At 41.9% G+C, this 26,500-nt stretch overlaps 1 protein-coding gene across 1 annotated transcript in view; it reads right to left on the bottom strand.

Annotated features, from left to right (window-relative positions):
• ARSF (arylsulfatase F) overlaps positions 1-14,717 on the bottom strand; it is a 34,339-nt gene extending 19,622 nt beyond the window's left edge. The window contains exons 1-6 of the mRNA XM_058535159.1: positions 14,707-14,717; positions 13,657-13,806; positions 11,974-12,095; positions 9,905-10,027; positions 6,807-7,230; positions 3,233-3,369 (exon numbers count right to left, since the gene is read on the bottom strand). Coding sequence (XP_058391142.1) covers positions 3,233-3,369; positions 6,807-7,230; positions 9,905-10,027; positions 11,974-12,095; positions 13,657-13,806; positions 14,707-14,717 — 967 coding nt within the window. The remainder of the gene's footprint in view (positions 1-3,232; positions 3,370-6,806; positions 7,231-9,904; positions 10,028-11,973; positions 12,096-13,656; positions 13,807-14,706) is intronic.
• Between the last annotated feature and the right edge of the window lie 11,783 nt (positions 14,718-26,500).

Here is a 26,500-nt window from a genome sequence, read left to right as displayed (position 1 = left end):
AGGGACATTCTATCAGAGGACATAATATTTATGAATATGTATGCACCTAACACACAGTACATAAAGCAACTACTAACAGACCTAAGGGGAGAAATTGACAGCAAGACAATAATAGTAGGGAACCTCAACACCTCACTTACATCAATGGATAGATCCTCCACACAGAAAGTCAACAAGGAAACAATGGCCTTAAATGAAACACTAGACCAGATATATAGAGAACATTCCATCCAAAAATAGCAGAATACGCATTCTTCTCAAGTGCACAAGGAACATTCTGAAAGATAGACCACATCTGGTCAAAAAATCTCAAATAAGTAATCTTAACCCACACATAACGGTACCATAAAAAGAAGAACAAACAAAGCCCAAAGTCAGCAGAGGGAGGGAAATAATTAAAATTAGAGCAAAAATAAATGAAATAGAGACTAAAAACAAGTAGTCATGGAAATGGCTAACACGATTCTATAAATATAAATTTATATTATAAACATTATATATTTCTAGCATCAACTGGAATATTATATAAACTTATATATTAAATATATTTATATAAATATTAAATGTATATTACACATTATACAAGTATTATATATAGCTTTATATATAACATATAATATAAATTTATGTATATGACACATATACATATTTCAGTTGATGCTAGAGAGATATTTCTAGCCTTTCCATGGCAACTATCTAATCATTTTTTTAATCTCTCTAAATATTAAGAATAGAAATATCTCAAAGTAACTTGATATCTGTGAAGGATATAAGTGTCTATGTTGAAAACCCTAGAGATTTCAGTTAATGTTAGAAATAGATATATTATATTTTAAATATGTATAATTATATTTTAAATATATATTTATGTATCTTTAATAATTTCATTACGTATATAGTTGATATTTATTTATTATTAATATTACATATAATATTATGTATCTCTCTTTCTAAGACAGTTTTGCACTCTCATAGGCTCTCCACCCTCTTCAATGGAGCTGCCCAAGTGCCCCTGCAATCCCTAGACACCCCCGTCCCGGAAACCTCATTCCAACCCCCATAACTGCCAAACAGGTCCGGCCATGACAATCCGTGATCCCAACTTTCATTTCTCCTCCTCATGTTGGAAGCTCATCCCTTCTCACCATTTTCGAGAAACCTACTCTTGAGCTGAGAGCTGCTGAAGTCTTTCCCATTGAGGATGTGTGACTAATTGGGCCTCAGAGGTGTTTCTCCTGGTGGGGTAAGAGATGTCATTTGCATTGGAAGCCTCCAACGGGATGTGAGTAAGCAAGAAGCCAGGCTAGGGGGAAGTTTCTGGAGCTTTCCCGGAACCTGTGAAACTACACCTTGTTGGAGCCTGACGGGTTTGGTGATACTTGAGAAGAACCTGACTCTCTTTCCAAATCTCTGTTCATAACCTCTTTGCCCCACACAAATGGCCGCTGAGCTACAGAGCCAGAGTGTCCAGGTTCCAATCCTGGCCCAGCTGGACCTGGCCTGTAACCTTGAGCAAGCCACTAAGTATCTTGTGCTTTAGATTCCTCATCAGGAGATAATGATGATGATGAAGATGGTACTCGTCTCCTAGAATGTTTATGGAGATCCATCTGGAACACACTTGAAACAGTGCATGTCTTATACCAACTGCCATGTGTCAAAGTCTCCATTCAATCAATGGAGCCCATCCTGTCACACACTACTGCGTGCAATTCACATTAATCCCCAAATGCATTAGAATGATATCCTAACCAAGAACATCTGCAAATTAACCTTCCTAACAAGCAAAGCAACAATTCCTGGGGTTTGAGGTACTGTTATAGCTTCAGGGTAGATATCTTGGGGTTCAATAAACTTTGTACTATTTCTCAAATTTCATATAGAAGCAGATGTTTATTCTTCCTGAAGGTTCAATTCTGACTTTGGGCACCAGTGGCTTGTGAATCTCCGTTGCACTTTTTCAAAATACGGCTTTCAAATATCGTGGCGTGTCTGCCCACATTCAACACACCCATCCATTTGTGTAATAGGATCTGAGTGTCACTGAGAAAATCCCACTGAAACCAAATCAAAACCAAAGTACCTTATTTGGTGACTTCATGCCACATCATTAATTTTATTAACTTAGATATTTTGAAAACTTTTTACTTATTTAAAATTTTAAAGCAAGTAGTAAGTAATTTGGGTTTGTTTTTTTCTTTTTCCTTGCATCCTGAGTTGGAATGAGTTACTTCATTCCCTTTCAAAAAGACAGAATGACAAGTAGGATAGCCAAAGCTCCTGAGATAGAGTCTAACGTTAAGAATATGCATTTTAAAAACACGCTATGTTGTCTTGTCCTGGTGAAAGTATGAAGTGGGAGACGGACACACACCACACACACACACATACACACCACACATACCACACACACCACACACCCACCCACCATATATACACCACACACCCACCCACCATATACACATCACACACATACACCACGTCACACACACATACACCACACACACCACACATGCCACACACACACACACCACATGCACACACACACACCACATATACACACCCTATATACACACATATGCCTGCATAAACATGTGCCTTTGTGTATATAGTTGATCAAAATAGTATTTCTATTTAAACTAAGTTTTAAATATGTTCTATTTTTAAGACTATGTGAATTGACAGCGTTTTAATGGCTTCCCCTTGGTCAAGCTTGATTTCCAAAGTGTCTCTTTGTTTACTGAAATCTATTTCAAACCGACAGCCTATATTTGGAGAATACTATCACTTAAGTTTGTGTCCTGCAAGCCTGAGAGACCATCATGCTCTTCTGTCACTCATGTTGGAAAAGCCGAATCCTTTTTGCTAACCAATATATGTATCACGGCAGCATGGGAATTCACACTTACCACCCTGCTCTCTCTCACTACAGTTGATCGGGTTCTGGCTTCTGACTCACCACTGTACCCCCACCCTAGACTCGGATCTGAATACCCAGCAGACCTGAAATGAAGGTTTGCTCTGCAACCAAAGAGCGCTGAGATTGGGTATAACAGGTCGGATCTGTTATATCGTTTACGTGGGAGACCAAACGCCCCTGGTGGGGAGGATTCTGTTCACTCTTCAGACAATCATCCCCACCTTCTCTTTCACAGGCTGGCCAGGGACAGTGTCCGAGTGTCCTGAACTATCAAAGCATGGAGGTTTCGTCTACTTAGGTCTGGCAACTTACCCACGATGGAGTCCATCTCCTCCACATTATCCCCGTACAAGCCATGCTTGCTGGTGCCGATGAACTCAGTCGTCGTGGGGAGGGGTGCATGAACGTGGAGAAAGGAGTAAAAGAGGAGAAAAGGTCCTTCACGGTTCCTGAGAAGACATCAAGCACATTGCTTTTGAGTTTTCAACATCTGGGAAAGGGAACATTGCTTTTTGTCACACAGACACAGTTCCTTGCTCTCCAGGCCCCAGAAGAGGGGACACAGGCAAGACGCAGCCCCTTCGAGAGACCATCCTGGCCAGAGTGGCTTCCAGGATCCTCCAGCATCTGGACAGCTCCCCCCAGTTGAGGTGACACCACCATGGTTCCTTCGACTCTCAGATGCCAGGACGCACAGGGGACTACTTAACCCAGAGCTAAAATGCAAATCCAGCCCAGCTTGGGACACTTTCCCATGGCTTATGAATTTCAAGCTAGAGGCACACCCCAAGAGGCCCAAAGATATAGTGGCACGGGAGTGGCTACTTAGAAACTTCAGCACTTTCACAACCCTAGAGCAAGCATGGACAGAAACTTCTTGGCAAGCTGTCCACAGAGCTTTGGTTCGCATGTGAGGACACAGGGAATGAGGCTGACCCACTTCAAGCTCTGACAATCTGTCTGATTAAAAGATAGGTCCTCAGCTAACCAGGGCAGCACACAACACAGATGCCACTCTGTAGGAAATGTCTGCTCTGATGAGATATCATTGTGGAAAGAATGTGAAAAAAAAAATGAATCAAGAAAAAAAGAGTGGTGCCATAGTGTACTGGGTGGAATAGCATTACTCCACAATCCGTGTCTACCTGGGACCTCAGAATGCAATCTTATCTGGAAATAGGGTCTGTGGAGGTGTAATTAGTTAAGATGAGGTCATATAGGGGTAGAATGGGCACAGAATCCAATAACTGGTGTCCTTATAAAAAGAAGTAATTAGGAGACACACATAGGGGAAGACGGCTATGTGAGGAAGATTGGCCGTGGGCTAACATCTGTGCCCATCCTCCTCCACCTTATATGGGGCACCACCACAGCATGGCCTGACAAGTGATGAGTCGGTGAGTGCCCCAGATCCGAACCTGCGAACCCCAGGCTGCTGAAGCAGAGGGCGCAAACTTAATCACTATGACATGGCGCCAGCCCCGCTATGGCACTTTTTTTAATGGCAACCCTAGGAAACTAATATACATACTGATAGAGAATGAGATTACATGATTTCCTATGCTGTATTTTAAAGGGGGAGACACAGAAAATATACACAGGGAGGCCGGTTGTTAGAGACAAACAAGATGGACTTCAGTTCTGTAGTATTTTTTCACTCTGTGTCTTCATGACCAGGTAAGATAGTTTTCTACTCCGGAGTTGACTGTGTGGCATTCAATCTCTTTCAGAACATGTCATTCTTAAAACCTAAATTAGGAAGACAAGGGGGTGGGGTATGTCACACTTATAGCACTTCCAAGTGTTAAAAGCACTTAGCATTCCAACCTAAGCTGTCAAAATAAAGAGTGGTGTTCAGGGTGGTTGGCAGAATAATGCTTCACCTCAAAGCTGTCCACGCCCTAATCCCCAGAACCTGTGAATATGTTGCCTTACTTGGCAAAAGGGACCCTGCAGATGGGATTAAGTCAAAGATCTTGAGAAGAGGAGATGATCCAATGCAACTACAAGAGAGAGGCAATAGGGTCAACGTGAGGGAAGAGAAGAGGATATCTTTCAACAGAAGCAGAGATATGAGTGACATAGCTACAAGCCAAGGAATGCAGGCAGCCTCCAGAAGCTAGAAGAAACAAGATTCTCCCCTGGAGCATCCAGGAGAACTAAGCCTGCTGACACCTTGAGTTTCAGGCCCAGAAGATTAATTCCTGACTTCTGACTTCAGGAACATAAAATAATAAATGGGTGTTGTTTTAATCCACTAAGTTTTTGGCTATGTGTTACAGCAGTCATAGGAAATGCATACACTGAGAATCAGATGAAAGTAATTTCTAGTCTTTGTGAACCTGAGCCACCTACTCGTAGCCACATTGTCAACCAATGGAGTAGCTTCCAGATCTTCAGATTCCCTGTTCACTGTTAGTTTCTCTTTCCTTTTGATATCGTGTCACTACGGATCACTTAGAACTTTTGAAACTCAACAGAGGTTTAAGTGATGAAAGTACATTTCCACACCAGCATTTGTTCTTAAAGGACTCCTGTAAAATATTAAGCCACAACGTGTGTGGGTGTGCAAAGACTTGAACTGGCTGATGGAATGGAAGAGGACGGCTCATCTTTAAATTTCAGAGGGGTGCACGTCACCTTGCAACATGCCAACATGTCCTTTGTAAAACTTCCTAAACTCTGCACATTTGGAAAGGTTCCAGAGTAAAGAGTTTGCCCTAAATGAAACCAGCCATTCATTTGCATCTACCATGCAAATATGGTTTTCTCTCTCCCACACTCTGAATTTTTATTGTCTCCAACTGAGCTACAGGTTAAGGACAAAGCTAATTATCAGGTTACACAAGATCCTTTACATCATCAGTCAACTCTACCTAACAGTTGAACATGTCGACTTTTCCTACAGCCATTCCTGGCTTGGCACATTACACGCTGACCAGGGCAAACTGCTCACAGATCCTTGCACACACACTCTCTTCCTTATGCTCGCATTTCTGCCAGTGATGCTTGCCCACCCTTCCTTCTTCTTGCTATTACTCACCTTTGAAGCTTCAGGTAAGATTGTGTTTTCTCAAACACGGCTTCCCTGATGTCTTGGAAAGTCCCTAGTGTATAGACCAATAGCATCCTGGACTTCTGCCCATGAACCTATTTCTTATCATGTGCTTGTACGTCTGTTGTCATCACTAAATGTGAACTCAACCTTGAAGTGCCAGATCCCAGGATGGTGATTGGTAAAGAGAAAGCCTCAATGTTGAAAGAGAGAAAGAAAAATGTGTTCATAGGCTTTTCCTAAAAGAAAGTCCAGCAATTAGAGGACGGTAAATGTGGCTCCCTCGGAAAGTTTCCAGCTATTGTGTTATGGATGCATCAAGCTTTATAACGATCACCATTAACATTATCCAAATAATATCCCTTCCATATCACATGCTCATCTGATCAATCAACCTTCTTGTTTTAATTTCTCAAGTAGCTTTTTCTCTAACAGGGAAACAATGCAGTGGCCAACTTATTCTATTGCTTAGTTCCCTGGGAGATATAATTCCCATTGTAAATTAATAGGTGACAATATGCATTGTAAATTAACAAGCCAGATTTATGAGTTTGAGTCTAGTGTGAGTCTGCCTGCTTGGTCTAACCAAATATGAATTTCAGGGCCAACAGAGAGACTGTGATTTTGATAAGAAGGACTCAAACAAGATACCACCTCCTTAGGCACTGCCAGAAGCATCCAGCTGTCTTCCAAAACATTTCATATTATTGTCTAGACAGTGTTTAGCAATATAACATTTCTTAACTCAGTTTGGTTAAAGTCCTCACCCTCGTTTCTTAAAATACTCATTTTTTAGCATAATTGCATGGATTTAAAAAAAAATATCTTTACCTTTCTAAGAAGGAAACCGCCTCCTTCACCATGATGGACCCAGCTCGTTCTGCCTTCATGGGCTGCTCGGTGATCTCATGCTCTCTCATGAGGAGGCACGCCCAGTACAGAGGGGATGTGTAACTGGAGAACCAAAAGTAGCCCAGGAGAAAAATAAAAAGAATCATGGAGAGGATGAGGGACCAGGGAACAGAGATCCAGCGACTCAATTTCCCAATAGTCAAGGTAAGCACAGTGATGGCGACCAGCTGTACACACAGCCAGATTTTGCTCCCAAAGGCTAATTCTGCGTCACGTGAAGGATCTGGCCAGCAAGGTTCAAACAGAGTGAGCGGCATGCCATAGTAGTAATCAAACCCGTAATTATATGGATGATGGCAGTGGTCACTTCGCGATAGGCAATTTAAGCCTTGATGCCATTTGCCTGAAATGAAGCACACACACACAAATAAAGCGTAATATGCTCAGACGTCATAAAGACCATGTGATCATTCTTCATTTGAAACAATCGGCTAATGTACAAAAATGGAGCAGCAAGTAATTTTCTTTTGCTTAAAAATCTGACATCAGCATAGGCTCATTTTTTTCCTTTGTTTCACAGAAGTTTGTGTTAAGAGCTGGTTGTGAGTGACTAGATAGGATAAAAAATAAAGGGAGGACAATACAATTGTGAGTTCACAGCAAGAATGCGAACTGGGCAGCTTCTCATTCACAGAGAGGACAATGTCATAGCAACAAAGATATATACATGATAGAGACAAGGGTAGATTATAGGTAACAGATAGGTAGATAGGTAGATATTAGATAGTGAGATAGATAAGACAGAAGATGATGGATGAGTAGGTGGATGGATGGATAGATAGACAGGCAGATGAGTAGTAGATGAATGGATGGACAGATGGATGAGTGGCTAGATAGATAGATGGATAGATCAATGTAAATTGTAGTCAAAAGATAGATAGGTGATATATGATAAATTGATATATAGGTGATGGATGGATGGATGGATGGATGGATGATTGGGTTGATGGATAGACAGATAGATGGGCAGGTGGATGAATGGTAGATGGATGGATGGATAGATGGATGGATAGATGGGTGGATGGATAGATAGATAGAGAGATAGAGAGATAGATGTAAATTATACCTACATGGATAGATAAACGACAGAGACAAGTTAGATGATACAAGACAAACAGATATATAAATGATGGATGGATGGATCCATAAAAAGATAGATATGACAGATACAAATAAATCATAGAAGATATCATTTATGTATGGATATATGGATAGGTAGATGAATAGATATATGATAGATAGATACATGGGTGGATGGGTGGGTGAGTAGATAGATGAGTAGATAGATGATAGATAAATAGATATATAGATATCTAGACAGGTAGATATAGATAGATAGATGATAGACATAGATAAATGATGGAGGATGGACCAAATGTGGATGAATGGATGGATGGATAGCTGGCTGGCTGTAAATCCTAGGGTGTCCCACTAAAGTTCATTGAAGTAAGGAATTTATTCAGTAAAACTTGCCACACCTCTAATGGTAACCAAAAGATCCGTGTGAGTCCTGCTGGCATGTGGACTCTAAGAGCATATAATAATGTGTATCTAACAAAACATTAATAGTTTTCTGCATGCAGTCAAGGCCACATCAAGGATGCACGTGCTCACATCTCTGGGAGCCTGAGGGGGTAGGTAGATGAGAAGCAATGCTGCTGGCCTAGGTTTTTCTTTCCTGCAACTGAACTAAGATTGTCTTCTCCTATCAATGTCAAATTGGTTACAAAAATCAAAGAGATTTAAAATAGCATGGTATTTTCAAGCCAATCGAAGCCCAGGCCTCTCAAACAGGCACAGTAGGTTTAGCTTCAAAGGGGTCATCGTTAGTTTACTTCTATCATCTTTGGCAGCAAGGAAAAGGAAATCCTTGTGGTCTAGTTTTAACGAATAATGAGGTTGGTGAGAGAATATACAATGAGTGAACTAGCAAGGCATGGAGACCCTGACAAATTTGATCTTCTTCATGTACAACATTCGCTTTCAAACATCGCATATGTCTCTCAGCCTTGGGAAAAATCAATGTCCTTCTCTCTGAAATTAGGGCGACAAGTTACTCTCGGACATCTCTTCCACCTGTAATCATCAATGTTTCTGTCAGTGCACAGTGTCCTCTTACTGCAATGCAATTAACCAGGGACCATGATCATTGCCAAAAGGAGCACCCAGGTTTCTCCTCTGAGTTGACCTTCATGCAGCAAGAGTGGAGAAAGGGGGAGCTAAGAGAGAGGGATGGACCGGAAAGGAGTAAATGTGAGCTTTCTGAGGCCATGTACGTGCTCCTTATCTGGGTTTGGGTGCCAAAATTAGGGTGTAGACATTTTTCAGAAGTCATTTTTTTGGCTGTTTGGGTAATGGATAGAGAGTGTAGACATTTTTTAGGGAGTCAAAAGTTGACGCTCCGTAAAAAGTTAACAACACGTAAGGCTATCTGTGTGTTCTTGGGAAGACTTGTTACGTTTCTTAAATGATACACAGTGGCTGAGATGAAGGATTTCAGAATCTGCAGAGAATAATGTAGAAACAGACCATCATAGTACAGCGTGGTCTGTGCAAAGAGGAAGTGATACAGAAACAGGTAGGAGGGACACCTGGCAAGGCCCGGGGGGAAGGTAGGAAGGGATGTTCAGGCATGCCTGAACTATGTCTGAAAAGGATGGGCAGGTGCCACATAGGAAAGAGTGCGTGTGTGGCTGGGTGGGAGAGCATTGCAACACAGGGTCCCACGTGAACAAAGTGCAATGATGAGGGAGAGTTCTGGAGGGTGCAAGAGCACACATTTGGCTCCAAAAACCATACAAGATATAACTAGCTTAATTGGGGAGGGTCAACATGGAGATAGGAGGTAGCCACCGAAATGGCAGATGTGGAGGCCAGATGGCACGGAGAGTCTTCTCTGCCATATCCAAGATGGAAACTCATTTTTAAACAGTTTCCAAGAAAACAATATGTGAAGGATAGAATAACATCTATAGTTACTTGACGATAAATGAGTAAAACCAAAGATGGCTTCTTACCGATGAGTGCTGTGGTGTATCCTTGGTTCTTCACTAAGGCTGCAAATGTTGTTTCATTGAGAAAGAGTCCGGAAGAAACTCCAAGGCTGGTGATGACACGGGAATCCATTTTAGAAACCATGCCTAAGTGTAATGTAAAAAAACACACACAATGAGTAGGTGTTTGTCAGCTGAAGAGGGACACGGTTGTGGAGAGTTCAGAGCTGGAAGATGGAGAGATGAGGTGCCATCCCGGAAGGAAGAGAAAACCATCCTGTGGAGGGGAAAATCACATTCTCCAAACAGAACTCACACTGTTCCGTATACAAAGCCCCTTTAAGCCCTTGTGCGTGCACACACACGCACGATACTGTCAGGTACACACAAACATGCTGTCCAAATCACACTTCCTGCATTTTTACCAGCTTCACAGGGTATTATTTCTACAGACAACTGCTGCTTGCACATCTGACATGTGCCTGCCCTCAATGGGGTAATGTACATATTGGAAAAAGAGTCAAGAAATGAAATCTCATGAAAACCCTAATGCTTCTGCAACGGATTTTTTTTTTTTTCTGACAATAGGATTAAGTTCTATTTGTGGCAAAGGTGTAGAAGCTAACTTCTTCCCAAAAACCTGAAGTTGGTGCACCTAGGAAGAGTGGACACATCGTTTTGGACTCTCTCGATTCCTTCACAAAAATAGAGTCATCACAAAGGAAAACTACAAAGCCGTGGACATTGCTTATGACAAAACGAGGTAACCAGTAGGTGAGACAAATCACCCAGAGACCCAAGATCTGTATCTTACAGGAGAGGGGCAGAAGAAAGCAAATGAATTCCTGAAACATCCAGGAACAAAAGAACACCCAAAATAGCCAACAGGCATTCCCTGGAGAGTAGCTGAAGCCAGAGGGGTTTTCATAAGTCCCATCAAGGGTGATGCAAGGATCTTAGGTACATTGAATATGATAGAACAATCTTGTTGGGATGAACTCTCAAGACTGACCCTTCCTGGCTTCCTTCCAAAATAGGGGCCCAACCCCAAAGCAAAATCTGGAATGGAAGCAAAATTGAATAAGACAGGACAAAGTGGGTAAAAAGAGAGAGAAGATCCAGATAAAAATGGGAGAGCAAATCAGGCTAAGAACTCTCAGAGAGCAGCCATCTTGGTTTAAACATTGGATACGGTGACTCAAGACATGAAACTCTACAACTCCTTCTAAAAGGTTAGGAAAATGAGTTTGACATAAAGTGACTGGCACTTTCTTCTTACTACAAGAAAAAAAAGAGAATATATAGAGGTTTACTGGACCTGATTAATCTTAGTACCAGCCAAGGCAGATATTGTGAACCTCACAGGATGTAAACGTTTACACGATATCCTTAAGAGCTGAAGGGACCTCTCGATCTTGACTAAAAGTAGACATAAATACTAGTGTCTCTGAATTGCACGCCTTACTCTTAAACTACAGAATCTGTGCCCATCAACCAAACCCTTCTGCTCGCCTTTAAAAATACAGCCATACGACCCAGCCATTCCACTCCTACATCTGTATCCAAAAGAATTGAAAAGAAGTGTTCAGACAAAAACTTGTACAGATGTGTTCGCAGCAGAACTATACATAAAAGGCAAAAGGCAGAAACAATCCAAGCAGTTCATCGGATGAAGGCAGAAACGAAAGGTGTCCCATCCTTACAAGAGCTAAAACGTTGGGATGAAAGTTGGCGACATTCTGATAGATACTGCCTTATGACAGCCTGCAGGAGGGCAGACACATTCCTTGTTAACTATTTCCTTCCGAGGCAGTTTCCCGCTCTTTGTCTTCAGATAGAAAGTCAGGCCTATGTCCAGACACAGGGCGCTCAGAAAAAAAGTCATCAAGAGGTTAAGAGACATAACGTAGCCACACAAGGTGGTCTTGGGTCAGCTGGGAGCACAGTGGTTTTCATGGTGGCCTCCGTAGCTGCATACGCGAGCACATGTGTGTGTGCACTCTTGCACTTTTCAAAATGACCAAGCCACATTTCCACGTCCGCACATCCTGACGTGACAGCAGGGGGTGGCAGAGCCTTCTCCGTTTACACACCTGATCGGATGGGGTATCTTCCCGTTAGAAAGGCAGCCCTGCTTGGGGTGCACAGTGAGGCTGCCGAGATGTGCTGGGTCAGTCTCACACCTTCCCTGGCTAAGCTGTCCACGTGAGGGGTCCTGGAGGGAGAGACAGAGGGGAAAATCAGAGAGAGGAGGTGGGGAGAGGAGAAACAGAAACACAGAGAGACAGAGAGTTACCTGCAGGTAGACAATATCTCTGTTTACTACGATTCCCTGAGCTCAGAACTGGAGAAGAAGTACCTACACACAATGCCCATCCTTTTTCTGCCCTTCTCAGGGTGAAAACACAGTTGAGGTTTCAGGCAGCTGTTTGTCGCAAGATTGGTAAAATTTGGTTGTGCCATATGGTGTCTATTGAGTATAGGACTGCATTTTAAAATATGTATAAAAGTATAGAGTATCTCTAGACTGATTCATTAAGGCCAATTACTTACAGATCTTAGTGATGCCTAGCTACAAACAGATCTCAGGATGAGTTCAACTCACATGATGGAGAGAGAAACATCCTTGCTTTACACACAAATGGTCCCCAAAACTGCCATATGATTAAATATAAAGATATCTGGAGGTTGAAGAGAATGAAAGAGAGACTTCTACAGAATAGAAACAGTCGCCTCGTGGGATGAAAATGAAATATAATGACACTTAGATTTATTCATGAGAGAGATTATGAGTGGCAATTAGTGCATGAAGAAGTTCCAGCTTTACCAACACATTTATCTGATTCTTCGTTTAAATGTGAAAAATCACCTAGGGTCTTTTAAAGTAGGATTCGATTTGCATAGAAAAGACTGATTTGTAAAATGTCTGTCTGGGGCATATGTGCTGATTAAGATCTCACCTCTCAAGTAGCTAGTACCTTCAGCAAAACACTTACCCCCTTCTACATACTGTCTGAAAATTGCTGCTCTTTATTTTCTTATGCACCTTTTTATGAGTCTTAATTCCTTTAACGGGCTGCAATAATTAATTCTGATACCTACGTTTTCATGACTCCTAATTTCTTTGATCGAAAGCAGAGACTACCAGCTTTGGCATTTATTAGTAACACAACAAAGAAAAATCTTTTAAGTGTACAATTCATACGTGTTATAAAGATGTACTCTGAAGCTTTGTATAAGCACGGCTCATTAGATGGCTTTCCTAATCCACCAGAAAGCTCTGAATTTTTGTTTCATGCTTTTTTCTCCTTTCAGAATTTCCGTTATTAAAATAGAAGGATGTTGCCTTAAAAGGTCTGTTGCCTTCCAAAATTAGCAAGCATGAAATGATTAATTCTACCGAGTCAAAATATGTATAAGAATCAGCACTCATCATAATATTCTATTTCCATAGAGAACTAACTCACTATGTGCCAGGTGACTATTCTGTGTGCCTTGCCTATATGAGCTCAGAGGAATATACTATTCACCTGGGCATTTAACAGATTAGAAAAAGAAGACACGCAGAGATTACCTAACTGGTCCAACATTTCACCACTCGTGAGAGCAGAACCGAGATTCAAATGCAGACAGTCCTGATTTTAATACTATTTACTTCTTTTAACAAAGTCTCCACAGATCCATTTGGTTTTGCACGTGGACACAGTCCTAAAATCTATCAATCTTCCCCGCCTGAACAATAGGTAAAAAAACCATGATTCAATACAAAGACATACCTGATTGTATCATTGCCATAGCAACCCAGATCTCCAATCCCAAGATCGTCCACCATTATTAGGACAATATTGGGTTTGTCTTCATTCACCCCCTGTGACAGGCACGTGTTTAAGAGTAAACACATCCAAGACAGGGAGATCAAGAGGTTCCTGAAAAGAAAGCATGGATTTTATTGTAAACACACGGCTCTGGGTGGTTTCAGGAGCTACATCCTATTCCAACATCACCTTCTCATAAATGCAACAGGCTCATTGGAAACCAGGCTCATCTCCCAAAAACAGGCAAGAATTTCTCTCTCCAAGCATTGGCCATTGCTATGGAATGGTACCAGCAGTGTTCAAAGGGAGGCTGTCCTGGGTTCCACCTCATATTTTGCTGAGTCCCAACTAAAGTCCCGTTTTCTCAAAAAAAAATATAATGTATCCATACAATTCTCTTCCCACTGGATCTGTCTTCCATTATCAGGGAATGAATATGTGACATTTGAACTCTTGGTTCCATCTCTATCTCGTCTTTACTCATATTTCAAAACCCACCTCAAATATTTCCACTGGGAGGGAGGACAGAAATAGTCGCTGCCCCTGTCTGCACCCAGAGCCCTTTATCAATACCCTGAAACAATGCTGACCCCGTGAGATTGCAACTCTTTGCTTTACCCAAACATATCCTCCAAGGCTGTGAATTTCTTGAAGGTGGGAGCTACATCCCAGGACTTTTTCTATTGCTAAATTGCAATAATTACAAAAATGCTTTTCATCTGCCCAAAGTTGGTTGAATTCCTTTTCCCATTTTCCTGTTTTTTACAATATTTTAGAATAATACAAGCGTGTTGAAAATTTGCAGTTTATGTTTGTATCCATGGCGTAAATCGCTCCTGTTTTATTATAGACTTACCAAATCCAGAGCATCAATTTAGACATCTTATAGCCAATCAGATGAAAAAAATACATGAGATTGAATGCCTCTATCTGTAAAGCCGAATTCACAAATGTCACAAAATTGTCCATTAGATTCAAAGTGCTCGCAATATAGCTTACTACTTCATTTACCTGAGCTTCATTACGTAGTCCCGAGTAACTTCCTGTTTTCTTTGGCCAAAGATAAAAGGTCCTGAGAAAAAAAAATGCATGTATTCAGTTAGTTCTCACTACAAAATTCTCACAGGATTAAGGAGGCGTATCCCTACTTCCAACATTTCAAAACTGGTTTCTAAATCCGTCATGGCACAAACCCTGCACTCTTGATGAATTTGCCCTGTTGGCTCATTTCTAAAGAGCTCATGCTGTGCCAACTCCTGGGGCTCGACTCTTTTTGGCTGTTAAGTGAATTGGCTGGGTCCCTAAACCCACCCTACAACATGCGTGGATGACAGTATAATCTCAAGGAGCTGCTGAACTTACTCAAGAGATCTATGTGGAATGAATTTGAATCACCAGAAAACAGGCGATTACTTGAACTTATCCACTTCTTTGATTTTGCATTAGTCCAAATCCAGACCGTATATGGTGATTTTAGGATAAGTAATGGTTACATCTAATTGGGAAGGGGAAATATATAAACAAGTGATACAACAGCAAAACTCGTTGCAATGAAAGAAAAGAAACACGCATCTTCCATCGGCACGCTATTACTTGTATTTGTACCTTAAAATAACACTAAGAACATAATACTAACCTCCTCCTTCAAAAATCCATCTTGCTCAAAAGCAAGATGATGGAGACCACAAGCAAAGAGTTATTCACTGAGAAAGAGAAAGGAAAGAAGAAAAGAAGGGAAGGAGAGAGGAAGGAGAGAAACTTAAACAAAAGTTGGTTTGAAAGCAACTTGTCAATGCCTAAGATGACCCATTGAGTTTTAGAAAATAGCCAAAGGACCCTTCAAAAGCCTGAGCCCATCAGGTGTGCCCATCACATCAGAAAGAAAAAAAAAAAAAAAACAGAGCTGAGAATGTCTCTACTTAGAAGCCTTCCCCAACTCACCTGTCAGTGGTGTTGTCTATCTGATGTGTAGGACAAAATGCAAAGCCGGTCCTGAGGAACTTTTGGCTCTATTTACAGCCTCCCAGAGTCATGACCCAAATGATAATCTGCTGGCTCCACCTCTCTCTGCAACAGGGAGGCTAGTCCGTACTGTGCTCCTCAAGATGGTTCATGCTTATGATTTGCAAATGAGGAAAATTGCACCCCTCATTTTCATCTCCTTCTACAAGGGCAGGGAAAAAAATTCCATTGGCAAATCATGTGCAGCCTTCCTTGCAAGGCATGAGTGTTCTTATCTGCATCTATCACCAAAATGATTCATCAAGGAGAAATGAAGACCGGCTCTCCTGTGGAAAAACAATCCTTTTCGTTCCATCCACTGGATTTTGATGACATCCTGGCCTCCAGCATTGCCTCAGAGTGATCTGTGCACCTAAATAAAGGAGAGAAAATACAGTACCTCCCCCCTGGATTATTTCCTAATTCTGTTCAGCAAGACAGATGATGGAGGATGGTTTGGGGGTAGTGAGTATCCTATTTGTCAACACCATGCCCCAAATGGATTGCTATGAAACAGTGAGAGACGCAAATCAAGACAGCCTCTCTCCCAGCATTATAAATAAAGATTTGGGTGTATATGAACCAAGGCATTATCATTCTACACACAATGAAAATTTCATGACCACCCAGGTAAACAAACCAGAGCAGTTTGCTCTCTGAATTTGCTGCAAATAGTCTCACAGCACAGCCTTCTTTCACTGGAACATTGTGGGGTTTTTTTGAGGTGGAACGTTCTATTAGAGATGCCACTGTGTGGGTCCATCAACTCTAGATACCAGATCCTAGACCTTCAGGCCAAAAATACAGATATCACTAGACCGATGTGTGGAGGGGAACTTTGCATTGGAATCATGTAAAAACACCAAAAGGAGATGTCTGGAAAGTTTAAACCCCTTCTTCAGAAGGAGAACTGCCTACGAGTTTTCATCCTGAACAATAAAATATGAAGGATAAAGGTGTCTGAATGGGGATTCCCATGGCAGCTCCATAACAAGCTGGTTTAAAATCTCATCAGTGTGGTAATTAAATAATTCTTCTCTTTCCAGCTTCTGGGGCTATCTTTATGTATTCCATGTTTCTTTGTGGGGTGAGTCTTCACTTTGGGGGTTGCTCAGGATCCTTACTTATAATCCCAGAAAGGTTTTTCACTCTTGAAGGCTTGCTCATGGCAGGGTCTTGCAGCTCCCTGTTGTTAGTAATTAGTTTCAACAGGATTTGCCGATCTTGATATGTTCTGCACTTGCTGGTTGCCACTTTGTTAACAAACACAGCACTGTGGCCACATTCTGTCAAATTTCAAATTTGATTGATGCCATGTAATTAGTCAAGTTTATTTAATGCAATAACGCCATTGTACGCAAACATCTGAAAGGCCAGAGGAGAAAACGTCAGAAGACAAGACGCAATGAAAATATGCAAGCCTTTGGCCAAAGTGGGGTGATGTTGCTTGAATTGCGTAAATCAGGTACAAACCTACTGATGTTCGTGATTTGAAATGCCCATCCTCCAAATGGGTGGTTATGGGGATACGATGGAAAAACTTGATTTTACCTGAACAGTTCAGATTTGGCACTGGGCTACTGTGTCTGGAAGAGATGGATGAATTTTAAACATAAACCTGAAATGTGACTTTTTCACTTTTCACGATGATATTGAGTACATGCAAACATCTGTACCATGTGGACCCTGGTGAAAATTAAGGTCTCCCAAGGATGACTTCTAATAGGATGTCTGTCTTATCAAAGTTTGCATTTCTTTGAAAGTATGGATTCTGCAAATGAAATAGGGTGTCACATAGAATAGGAGGTAGACTTAGATTGTAACCGAATATCTGCTTATTGCTGATTACGGAGTCCATGGCTAAGCTTCTTATACTCTTTGGAGTTCACTTTCCTCATGAGTGAAATCATGGTGGCCGTTTTATATGTGCGTAGGCATTGTTATAAAGACAACACTCTCAAGAACACTCCCTAGCCACGGGGCCTGATAACTTCAGGTATCCCTCTAAAAGGATGCCATCAGCCTCCTTTTTCAAAATTATCAGATAGTCACGGCTCCATAAATATTCCAGGTGACATGGGATCAGCTCTCTTACCCTGCCTAGAGATGAATGGAGCGTTAGTCAGATAACAGACGATTAACTGCTCAGGGGAGCAAAGTCGATGAGAGCGGAAGAGCTTCGTGCCTTTCTCATGTGGAAGATAGTTTCTGCCAAAACGAAACAAACCAGCACAAATCCTTTTCTGACTCTCCTTCATCAAAATGTTGCCTATCAATGTCCAGTTTCAGAGAAGCAGTCACGCAGATCATTTTGCAATGAGCAACGTGCTAGCATATCCTTTGTGGAAAATGTCCAGTCTTCCACCAAATGGTGGAGAGCTAACGCTTGCACCTAGAAGCAAAATTTCATTTGCTCAATGGATTTTTATGAAATGCCAATCAAATATCTGATAACCTGTGGCAGACTTCAGAGTTTCAAAGCTGGGTCACAATCACTCCTTGCTCAACACAGAGTCTTAAAATCCAGAATAAGAGACAGAGATGTGGAAACAGAGAAGTGCAATAAAGGATTGGGGAGGAAAAAGTGAACTTATCTGGGTTGAAATTAGGACACAGATTAGAACATAGACAAATTCTACCCAGGATGATCAGGTGAAATCTTAGAAAAGGTAACTTTTGGACTAAAGTCTTGATAAGGTGAATTTAAGGCAGATGACAAGGCAGTGGAGTGAAGTGAAGAAATACAAGTAACAGAGGAGGACATCGTGAACCATAAAATGCTGGGATCTTGGTCACTGTCCTATAGAACTTGGATTTTAGCTCACAGAAAAGGAGAACTACTCCATGATTTATGTCTGGAATGAACACACCCTGGCTTGTGTTTGGAAAAAAATGTTTGAAACAAGTGGGTCATAAATTATAAAGTGATAGGGGAAGCAACTGTTCTTTCTTGTGAAAGCAGGATATGCACCTGAAATGAATCTGGAAGGTGTTGTGCAATGCTGATAAAGACCGTGCTCTGGGGGCTGGCCCGGTGGTGCAAGCGATTAAGTGCACGTGCTCTGCTGCAACAGCCCAGGGTTCGCCGGTTCGGATCCTGGGTGCGCACCGACGCACCACTTAACAAGCTTGTTAAGCCACGTTGTGGCGGTGTCCCATACAAAGTAGAGGAAGATGGGCACAGATGTTAGCCCAGGGCCTGTCTTCCTCAGTAAAAAAGAGGAGGGTTGGCATCAGATGTTAGCTCAGGGCTGGTCTTCCTCACAAAAAAAAATAGATAAATAAAGGCTAACAAGAACTATCTTGAAAAAAAAAGACCACGCTCTGAAGGAGAGTGGGGTGAAGCCAGGATCCCTCAAGGCTACCGTAGGAAAGCATTTGCGTCTCTTGTCCTTCTGTGGAGGGGTGTTCGATTCCTTCCAAAGGCACAAGAGGTCAAGCAGACAGCCTGAACCTCAGACGAGAGACCAAGACAAGAAAGGGCAAGGATGCTTCTGAGGTTGAGTCCCAGCTTCCGTACCAGGCAGGGCAAGGAAGTCTGTTACCACAAAAGTCAAACTCTCAACCCAACTGTCCTCATCTGATGATGCTGCAATGCTTGCCTTGGCTTCTAGAGTTGGATAGGGTGGAAAATGACCCACCTGTTTTAGGACAACATACAAAGGCTTAATGAAGGCATCACATTCCACGGCACCCCCCGTCCACGCAGGTACTCCAATTGCACTAAAAAGGTTCTTCTATCACACACAAGCTAGAATACCACTCCAATACGGTTGCCAGATTTGGCCAATAAATGCCCAGTTAATTTTGAATTTCAAGTAAACAAGCAATATTTATTTTTCAGTCTAAACATGTCCCAAATTTTGCATGGGAAACTCATACGGAGAAAAACTATTCATTGCTTATCTGGAATTCAAATCTCACTGGGGCATTTGGTATCATGCCCGGCAACCCTACACGATGATAAACCATGGCTTTCATGACTGAGACCAGTTTTAATAATTCACTAACAGACAAACACTATGAAACTTGTTAATGTAATACCTGACCTCTTTGGGATGAAGTCAACAAAGTCGTATGGTCAGGTTGGCTTGAAGGCATGTGACACCACTGGGTAACCATCCATCATTCAAAAAAATCTCAGGGAACTAACAATAGAGTGTCTTTCCTTCTTTTAAATGGGGACAATGCATGTCTGTATAAGTGTGTATGTCTACGTCTATTCATGTATCTGTGTGCGCGTTTCTACGTATGTGTATGTATGTGTGTGTTTGTGTGTGTCTCTCTGTGTACATGCATGCTGTGCCTTTGTATATGTGTGTGTCTGTGTGTATGTGTGTGTCTGTATGCCAATGTGTTTGTGTGTATATGTGTGTGTTTCTGTGTACGTGAGTGTATTTGTGTCTGAGTGTTTGTGTGTGTACATGTGCTTGTGTATGTACGTGTATGTTTCTGTGTATCTGTGTGTCTCTCTATGTGTACATTCATCCTGTGTCTCTGTGTGTGTGTCTCTGTGTGCCTCTGGGGATATCTTTATACACGTGTGTATGTGGGCACTCCAGTGAATGGCTAGCATTGTACTAAAGAGCAAAGCCCCAGAGGCCACCCCACTAAAAACAAGGCAGGGTGTAGCATCCAGTTCCCTCTCCACTAATATTAAACTTTGGTATTGGAGCTCTACCCAATGAACATAATGAACTCAAGGAGGAAAGGAAGGAGCCATGTTGTTATTTATTAAAGAAATATTGGCAGCCTGGAATACCAACAGTCAATGGAGAATCAGATAAAATCATTGAACCGAAAGACTTGAGAATCTACACCACCATCTTGGAGAAAATTGCTGCATCAGTGTCAGGGCCGACCCCATGTGAAGCGGAGGCAGGATGCGTCCCAAATGCCAGGGGATAAGGACTGACTGTGTTGGGGGTACAGATCCCCGGGGAGGTTGGAACATCACAACCGAATGGGAAGAAAAAGTAGCATTCTCAGCAGCATGCGGGTGCAATGGTCAATTCTTCGGAGGACCCAATTCCCCCGTAGCTCATATCCCACTTACCAATGGTGTCACCTCTCCATTTGCAGAGAGGAGGATGTGAAGCAGGGAAGGGTGAGACCCCATTCCCAGGCAGCATTCGGAGCACATGAAATCCACGGCTCCACAGAACAGCCGAGAGTTCCCACTTTCCAAAGACACAACCCCTTCTCGCCACCTCAAGACAAGGCGGACCCAATCTACTCAACTACATCCCAAAGAGAAGCAAATCTTCCCCCTTGCCCTGTGACACATAATCTCATGGAAAAAGAAATACTCAAAGTTCCAACACAAGGAAAATGATGACCTGACATCAGAAAAGATTCTCTAGTCCAAAACACAGAGGTCTTTGTAAAAATTCAGAATATGCCACAAGACAGAACTTCTCCATGCAACAGAGGAGCATAATGCTAGTGTGTAGCATCAGTGAAACTTGAAAGGGCATTGCCTACAGCAAAGGGGGCCCATCCAAAAGCAGGAAAGACAATTAATGATGAAAAATGATTACGTAATTAAAAACTGCAGTGGAGGTAATAAATATGATTAAAAGCCACAGGATGTGCAATGGAAATTTATGAGAACCCAGAGGGAAAGAGCAAAGCGTGTGATGGATAAATGTTTAAAGATGCAAGAGCTGTGTTATGAAAGGAATTCCAGAAAGAGGGGGAGGAACAGACAAGAAAAAAAAAATCAAAGAAATACCAAAACCCTATTTTCATGACCCCAAATCACAGGTTAAAATTACTGTTGCCTAAGAATCCAACGAAATAATAATAATGGACACATCTCAATAATTTGCTTGTCTTCAGTTTCAAGTATAAAGAATAAACCCAATATCATAGAGATCAGAAAAGAAAACCAAATTAAGTGCACATTTAATTAAAATATATTTTATCATTGGACTTTCCATTAGGGAGAAGCAGACACAGAATTTTGGAAGCTGGAAAATATAGGGATGGGTGGTGGAATAGTTTCCTGGGACTTCTGGAACAAATGACCACAAAGTTGGTGGCTTAAAACAAGAGAGATTTAGTCTGTCTCAGTTCTGGAGACCAGAAATCCAAGTCAAGGCATGGGCAAGGTTGGTTCCTTCTGGAGGTTCTAAGGTAGAATCCGTTCCATGCCTCTCTCCAGCTTCTGGGGGTTTGCTGGCAATCCTTGGCGTTCGTTGGCTTGTAGAAACATCACTTAGATCTCCACCTCCATCCCCACATGAACTTCTCCCTCCTTCTGTGCATGTCTCTATCCCAATGTCTCCTTCCTACAGACACACCAGTCATTTTGGATTCAGGTCCCAACCTACCGCAGTGTGACCTCATCCTAGCTTAGCTGACTACATCTGCAATGATTCCATTTCCAAATAAGGTCAAATTCTTATCCAAGGTTACGGGGGGTTTAGGACTTTAACCTATGGGTGGGGGAGACAATTCAACCCATAAGACACCCTCAAGTCCAACTCGTTATTTCCTCACTGGTCACAGATACACATGCATGCACTCACCTCTGTCCTCTCTAACATTCCTTCCTGAGACCTTCCATGGTCAACCCCTCCTGTCCCTCCCCAGTGCCTGTTCCACGATCACGTCACCAGAAAGGTCTTCCCTGACCATTCCCTCTCCCCTTGGTTCATCGCATTTGTCCCTGTCTGGCATACACACTTTCTTCCAAATGCCTGTCGTGTCCCACTAGAATGGGAGCTGCATGAGAGTAAGCATGCGGTTTGCTTAGCTATCTTCATTCCTAGCACACGGAAGGCCCTCCATAAATAAACCCAGCTTCCGGGGCCAGCCCCATGACGTAGCATTTAGGTGCGCGTGCTCCGCTGCTGCTGGCGACCCGCGTTCAGATCCCGGGCGTGCACCGACACACCACTTATCAGGCCATGTTGTGGCGGCATCCCATATAAAGTGGAGGAAGATAGACACAGATGTTAGCTCAGGGCCGGTCTTCCTCAGCAAAAAGAGAAGGATTGGCATGGATGTTAGCTCAGGGCTGATCTTCCTCAGACACACAGAAACACACAAAAAAATAAATTAATTAATTAAAAAAAAAAAATAAACCCAGCTTCCCAGCCTATAACTTCAAGACACAATTGTGAAGCCGGGTTCCTCTTTATCACATCTTGCCATGACTCAGCTGAGTCGCCTTTCGTATTGTTAAAAGATAGAATGACATACATTAAAATCTTGAAGAGTTTATTTGAGCAAGCATTGATTCTAAATGGGCAGCGCCAACCTAACGTGGTCAGGGAGCTCAGCGGGTAGGATCAAGGGAGATGTTTAATAGGGCAGACACAGAAGGAAAGCAAAGAGATAATTTGACAGGCTATGGCTTAAGTGGATGCCTTCTTTGGGAAAGGCGGGCTGGCTGTTTGCGAACGGCTGTTCGCAAATTTCATTTTCTCGAATTCAGATGCGTCTGCAGGAACTGACTCTGACTTAGGGTTGGGGTTGCTCTGCAGGCTATCAATGAGAACCACCTCACCCTAATGGACTTCTTGATTAGTTAATTACAAAATTAGAGTATCTTGCTGGCCTGGGTGGTGGCTCTGCTGAGGCCACATTTTCATGTCATGTTGGGGACCTACATCCATCTCTCGGGAGGTCCAAAGCAACCTGGTTTTCCTTCATCATTGGTCAGACCTATGTCCCCAAGACAGAATATGAGTTAAGATAGAATGTGTATGTTCTGTGAAAAGTACACATCTTTCAACACTAGAATCACTCCAAGGGAAGTCCGTGACTATGATGGGTGTAGTTGATAAATCTTTCTGGGAGCAAAGCAGGATATAACACCATATATTCAATATCATCTCATTTTGGAATGAATACACTCAACAATTTATTTATTTATTTATTTTTTTAGTGAGGAAGATCAGCCCTGAGCTAACATCTGATGCCAATCCTCCTCTTTTTGCTGAGAAAGATTTGCCCTGAGCTAACATCTGTGCCCATCCTTCCTCTACTTTATATGGGACGCCGCCACAGCATGGCTTGACAAAGAGTGCGTTGGTGCACGACCGGGATCCGAACCTGCGAACCCCGGGCTGCTGAAGCAGAGCGCGCGCGCTTAACTGCTGCGCCACTGGGCTGGCCCTACACTCAACATTTAATCAAGACATTAGGCATTAAGGAGTGTATATTCCCTTTTTCCTAAAATATATATATATTTCCTAACATATATATAAATATATATATCTTTTACTTTCTGTGATACGCATACAAAATTAAATTTCAGTGAATAAAACAGATTCTCAGCAGAAACTTTGTTTCTGAGCATTGAGTCATCAAAGTCTATTTTTTGTTCCTCCTGCTCTTGATGCAACTAAATTTAACTCAAACATGGATGCCTTCAAGCAGATCCCTTGGATTAAGATCCTATTACGTCCTCAAATTGAGATGTGGCAAGAATTGCGTGGGAATATGTCAAAATAATCTCTACAATCTATGACCCGCTCAATGAAAGTACAATGAGGGCTTGCTGAGGAAATCACTGTTGTTTGTTGAAAGGTTGTTGCATGTCAGATATTGAGATCAGTGCTGGGGATGTGAAGATGAGGACGAATAATGCCCCAGTGGACCTGGGATCCAGCTGGGGAAACACACGAGTATCAACCTCGCTTAATTGAGGCTACCAGTTAAACATTTGTTAATAAAAGATATTCAATAAAAATCTCTCTGCATTGGCAATAAAAGAAACATCCAGAAGGAAAGATAGTTTAATTACATGTCTACCCTCTCCCTTAGGCAATCGACATTATATTCCATTTAATCCTGTCAAAATAACCTTTGAAGAAAGGAATATTTTTATAGTTTTCGGACAGAAAAATGATGTCCAGCTGAGCGGCTTCTTCAAGAATATGCAGGCACCAAGGTGGGGAGGAAAAGAAGTGTAAACAAATTCATTCTGGTGTCAAGAGCCCACACCCTTGCCTCTATAACAGGAGGTCTCTTAAGCACAAAACAAAAACACACAGATCAATAAAATAAACGGCTTTGTGAAACTTATAGTGCCCAGTAGATGTTTATTTTTGTTTTTCGATGGATTCTCCAGCAGGATCATCTCCGTATACAGCCTCTTCTCTATCTCGCTGTACAAGGGTGGCTTTATAAACCACGTGCAGCGTTCATTGTAAAATGGACTGTGCATGTATAGTACAATGCATTGTCATACCCAGGGAGGCACTGAAAGCAGACGAGCCAAGTATGCTTGACTTGCAGCTTAAACAAGCATGTTCGCAAGTCGTAGATAAAATTAGCCTTAGAGGTATAAATTAACTCCCGTACAATTTCATTCAGGACGCCAATAAGCCACCAACGGATTCATTTGTTGAAATTTTGAGTATGCACTTTGTGCCAGGTGGATGAGATTAGATAAAACCAAGATATAAGTCGTATCTTCAAGAAGTCTAGAGACGGCAGCGGTATAATCAACAAGCTGTAGCATGATCGCTGAAAATTGTTTTACTATCTTGATCGCTAATCACACTCGCTCAGAGTTATAATTCAGCGGTAGGTACAGCATTCTAACTGCAGACCACTCATTTTGTTAGAGAAATGATCTCTCGGTGTATGATCAAATTGTTATCAACTGATGGGTTGGGAGTTCTCCCTAGATAAGACGTCTATAAAAAGTGTACCTCCCCATGTGGGCCATAGAACCCACAGCATCCTTTCCCCAAATTTAATATGCAACTTACGATGAATGTCGGGAACTTTCTCCTGATGTTACGCAACTGATCATTGTTTCCAGGAAAGCAAGTTCCTGCAGTGGCCTCACCCCCGTGCAAGAATTTGCAAAGTTGCAGCCTCTTCATTACTTCCGCACAAGCTGGGGTAGCCCACCTTCATAGCTGCCTCACCCAGTCTTCCTCACTGACAGTTGCCAATCTTTATTATCAATTATCAATTTTATTTTATCAATTAATGATTTGCAATTATGATAGCAACGTTAGGCTAGTGCGATGAGCTCCAGAGAGATGGACTTCTAAAAAGAATCTACTCCTTGTTTTTATTTAAAAAAATAATTATTCTAAATAATTTTTAGTAGGTGGTGGGTGAGAAAGAAAAGCAGGTTTACGAGAAACAAAAATGATTGTCATTAGAGAGCTACGTTTCCTTGCTTTGCACGTTCCTTGTCACACACTGTTTGGTTTTGACTTCCTAGAAAGTGTTCTTACCATAGAATATAATTTTGAGTTGTCCCTTTTCAATGGATGAATTGGAAAACTATGAGAAGAGAATGACTCTGTTAGGTGGACATTTAAGGCTATATTTAAAGAAGCATATCTTTTAGATGACCAATGGTGAAGGTCAACGAGCAAAGCAGAAATATGAAGGAAAGGACAAGAAGAAAAACAAAGTATTCTCCAAGGGTATGAATTTGACAAAATGTGGGTGCAAGTATCGAAATGGTAAGACTAGAGTGAATGGTTAAATCCAGCTAGACACAGAATCTATGGGAGAATGTAGGCAATTTAGAGAGTTGCACATTCGTCCTGTCTCGGAGGAAGCTTGGTAGAGCACACATGGAGTTGATGAAAAAGCTTCACATTTTAAGGAGAACACTGGAACAGAAAATTGCAGAGGGAACTTCCAGTTAGAACAGTAAGGGATTATAACACAGTTAGTTCAAAAGATGGTAACTGTCGGTGATACACTAAAGGTCATTTTGAAATCTTGACTCAAGAAGGAAAGAAAATTGTATGGGATTCTCACCTCTCCACCCATTTCTTAGCCAACAGAAATGAAAATGGCGGCACCAGAGACTTGG

This window comes from Diceros bicornis, chromosome X (genome assembly GCF_020826845.1).
Source record: "Diceros bicornis minor isolate mBicDic1 chromosome X, mDicBic1.mat.cur, whole genome shotgun sequence".
NCBI lineage: Eukaryota > Metazoa > Chordata > Mammalia > Perissodactyla > Rhinocerotidae > Diceros > Diceros bicornis.
Note: the sequence above shows the minus strand (reverse complement) of the source record. Positions and strands in the feature narration are given on the sequence as shown.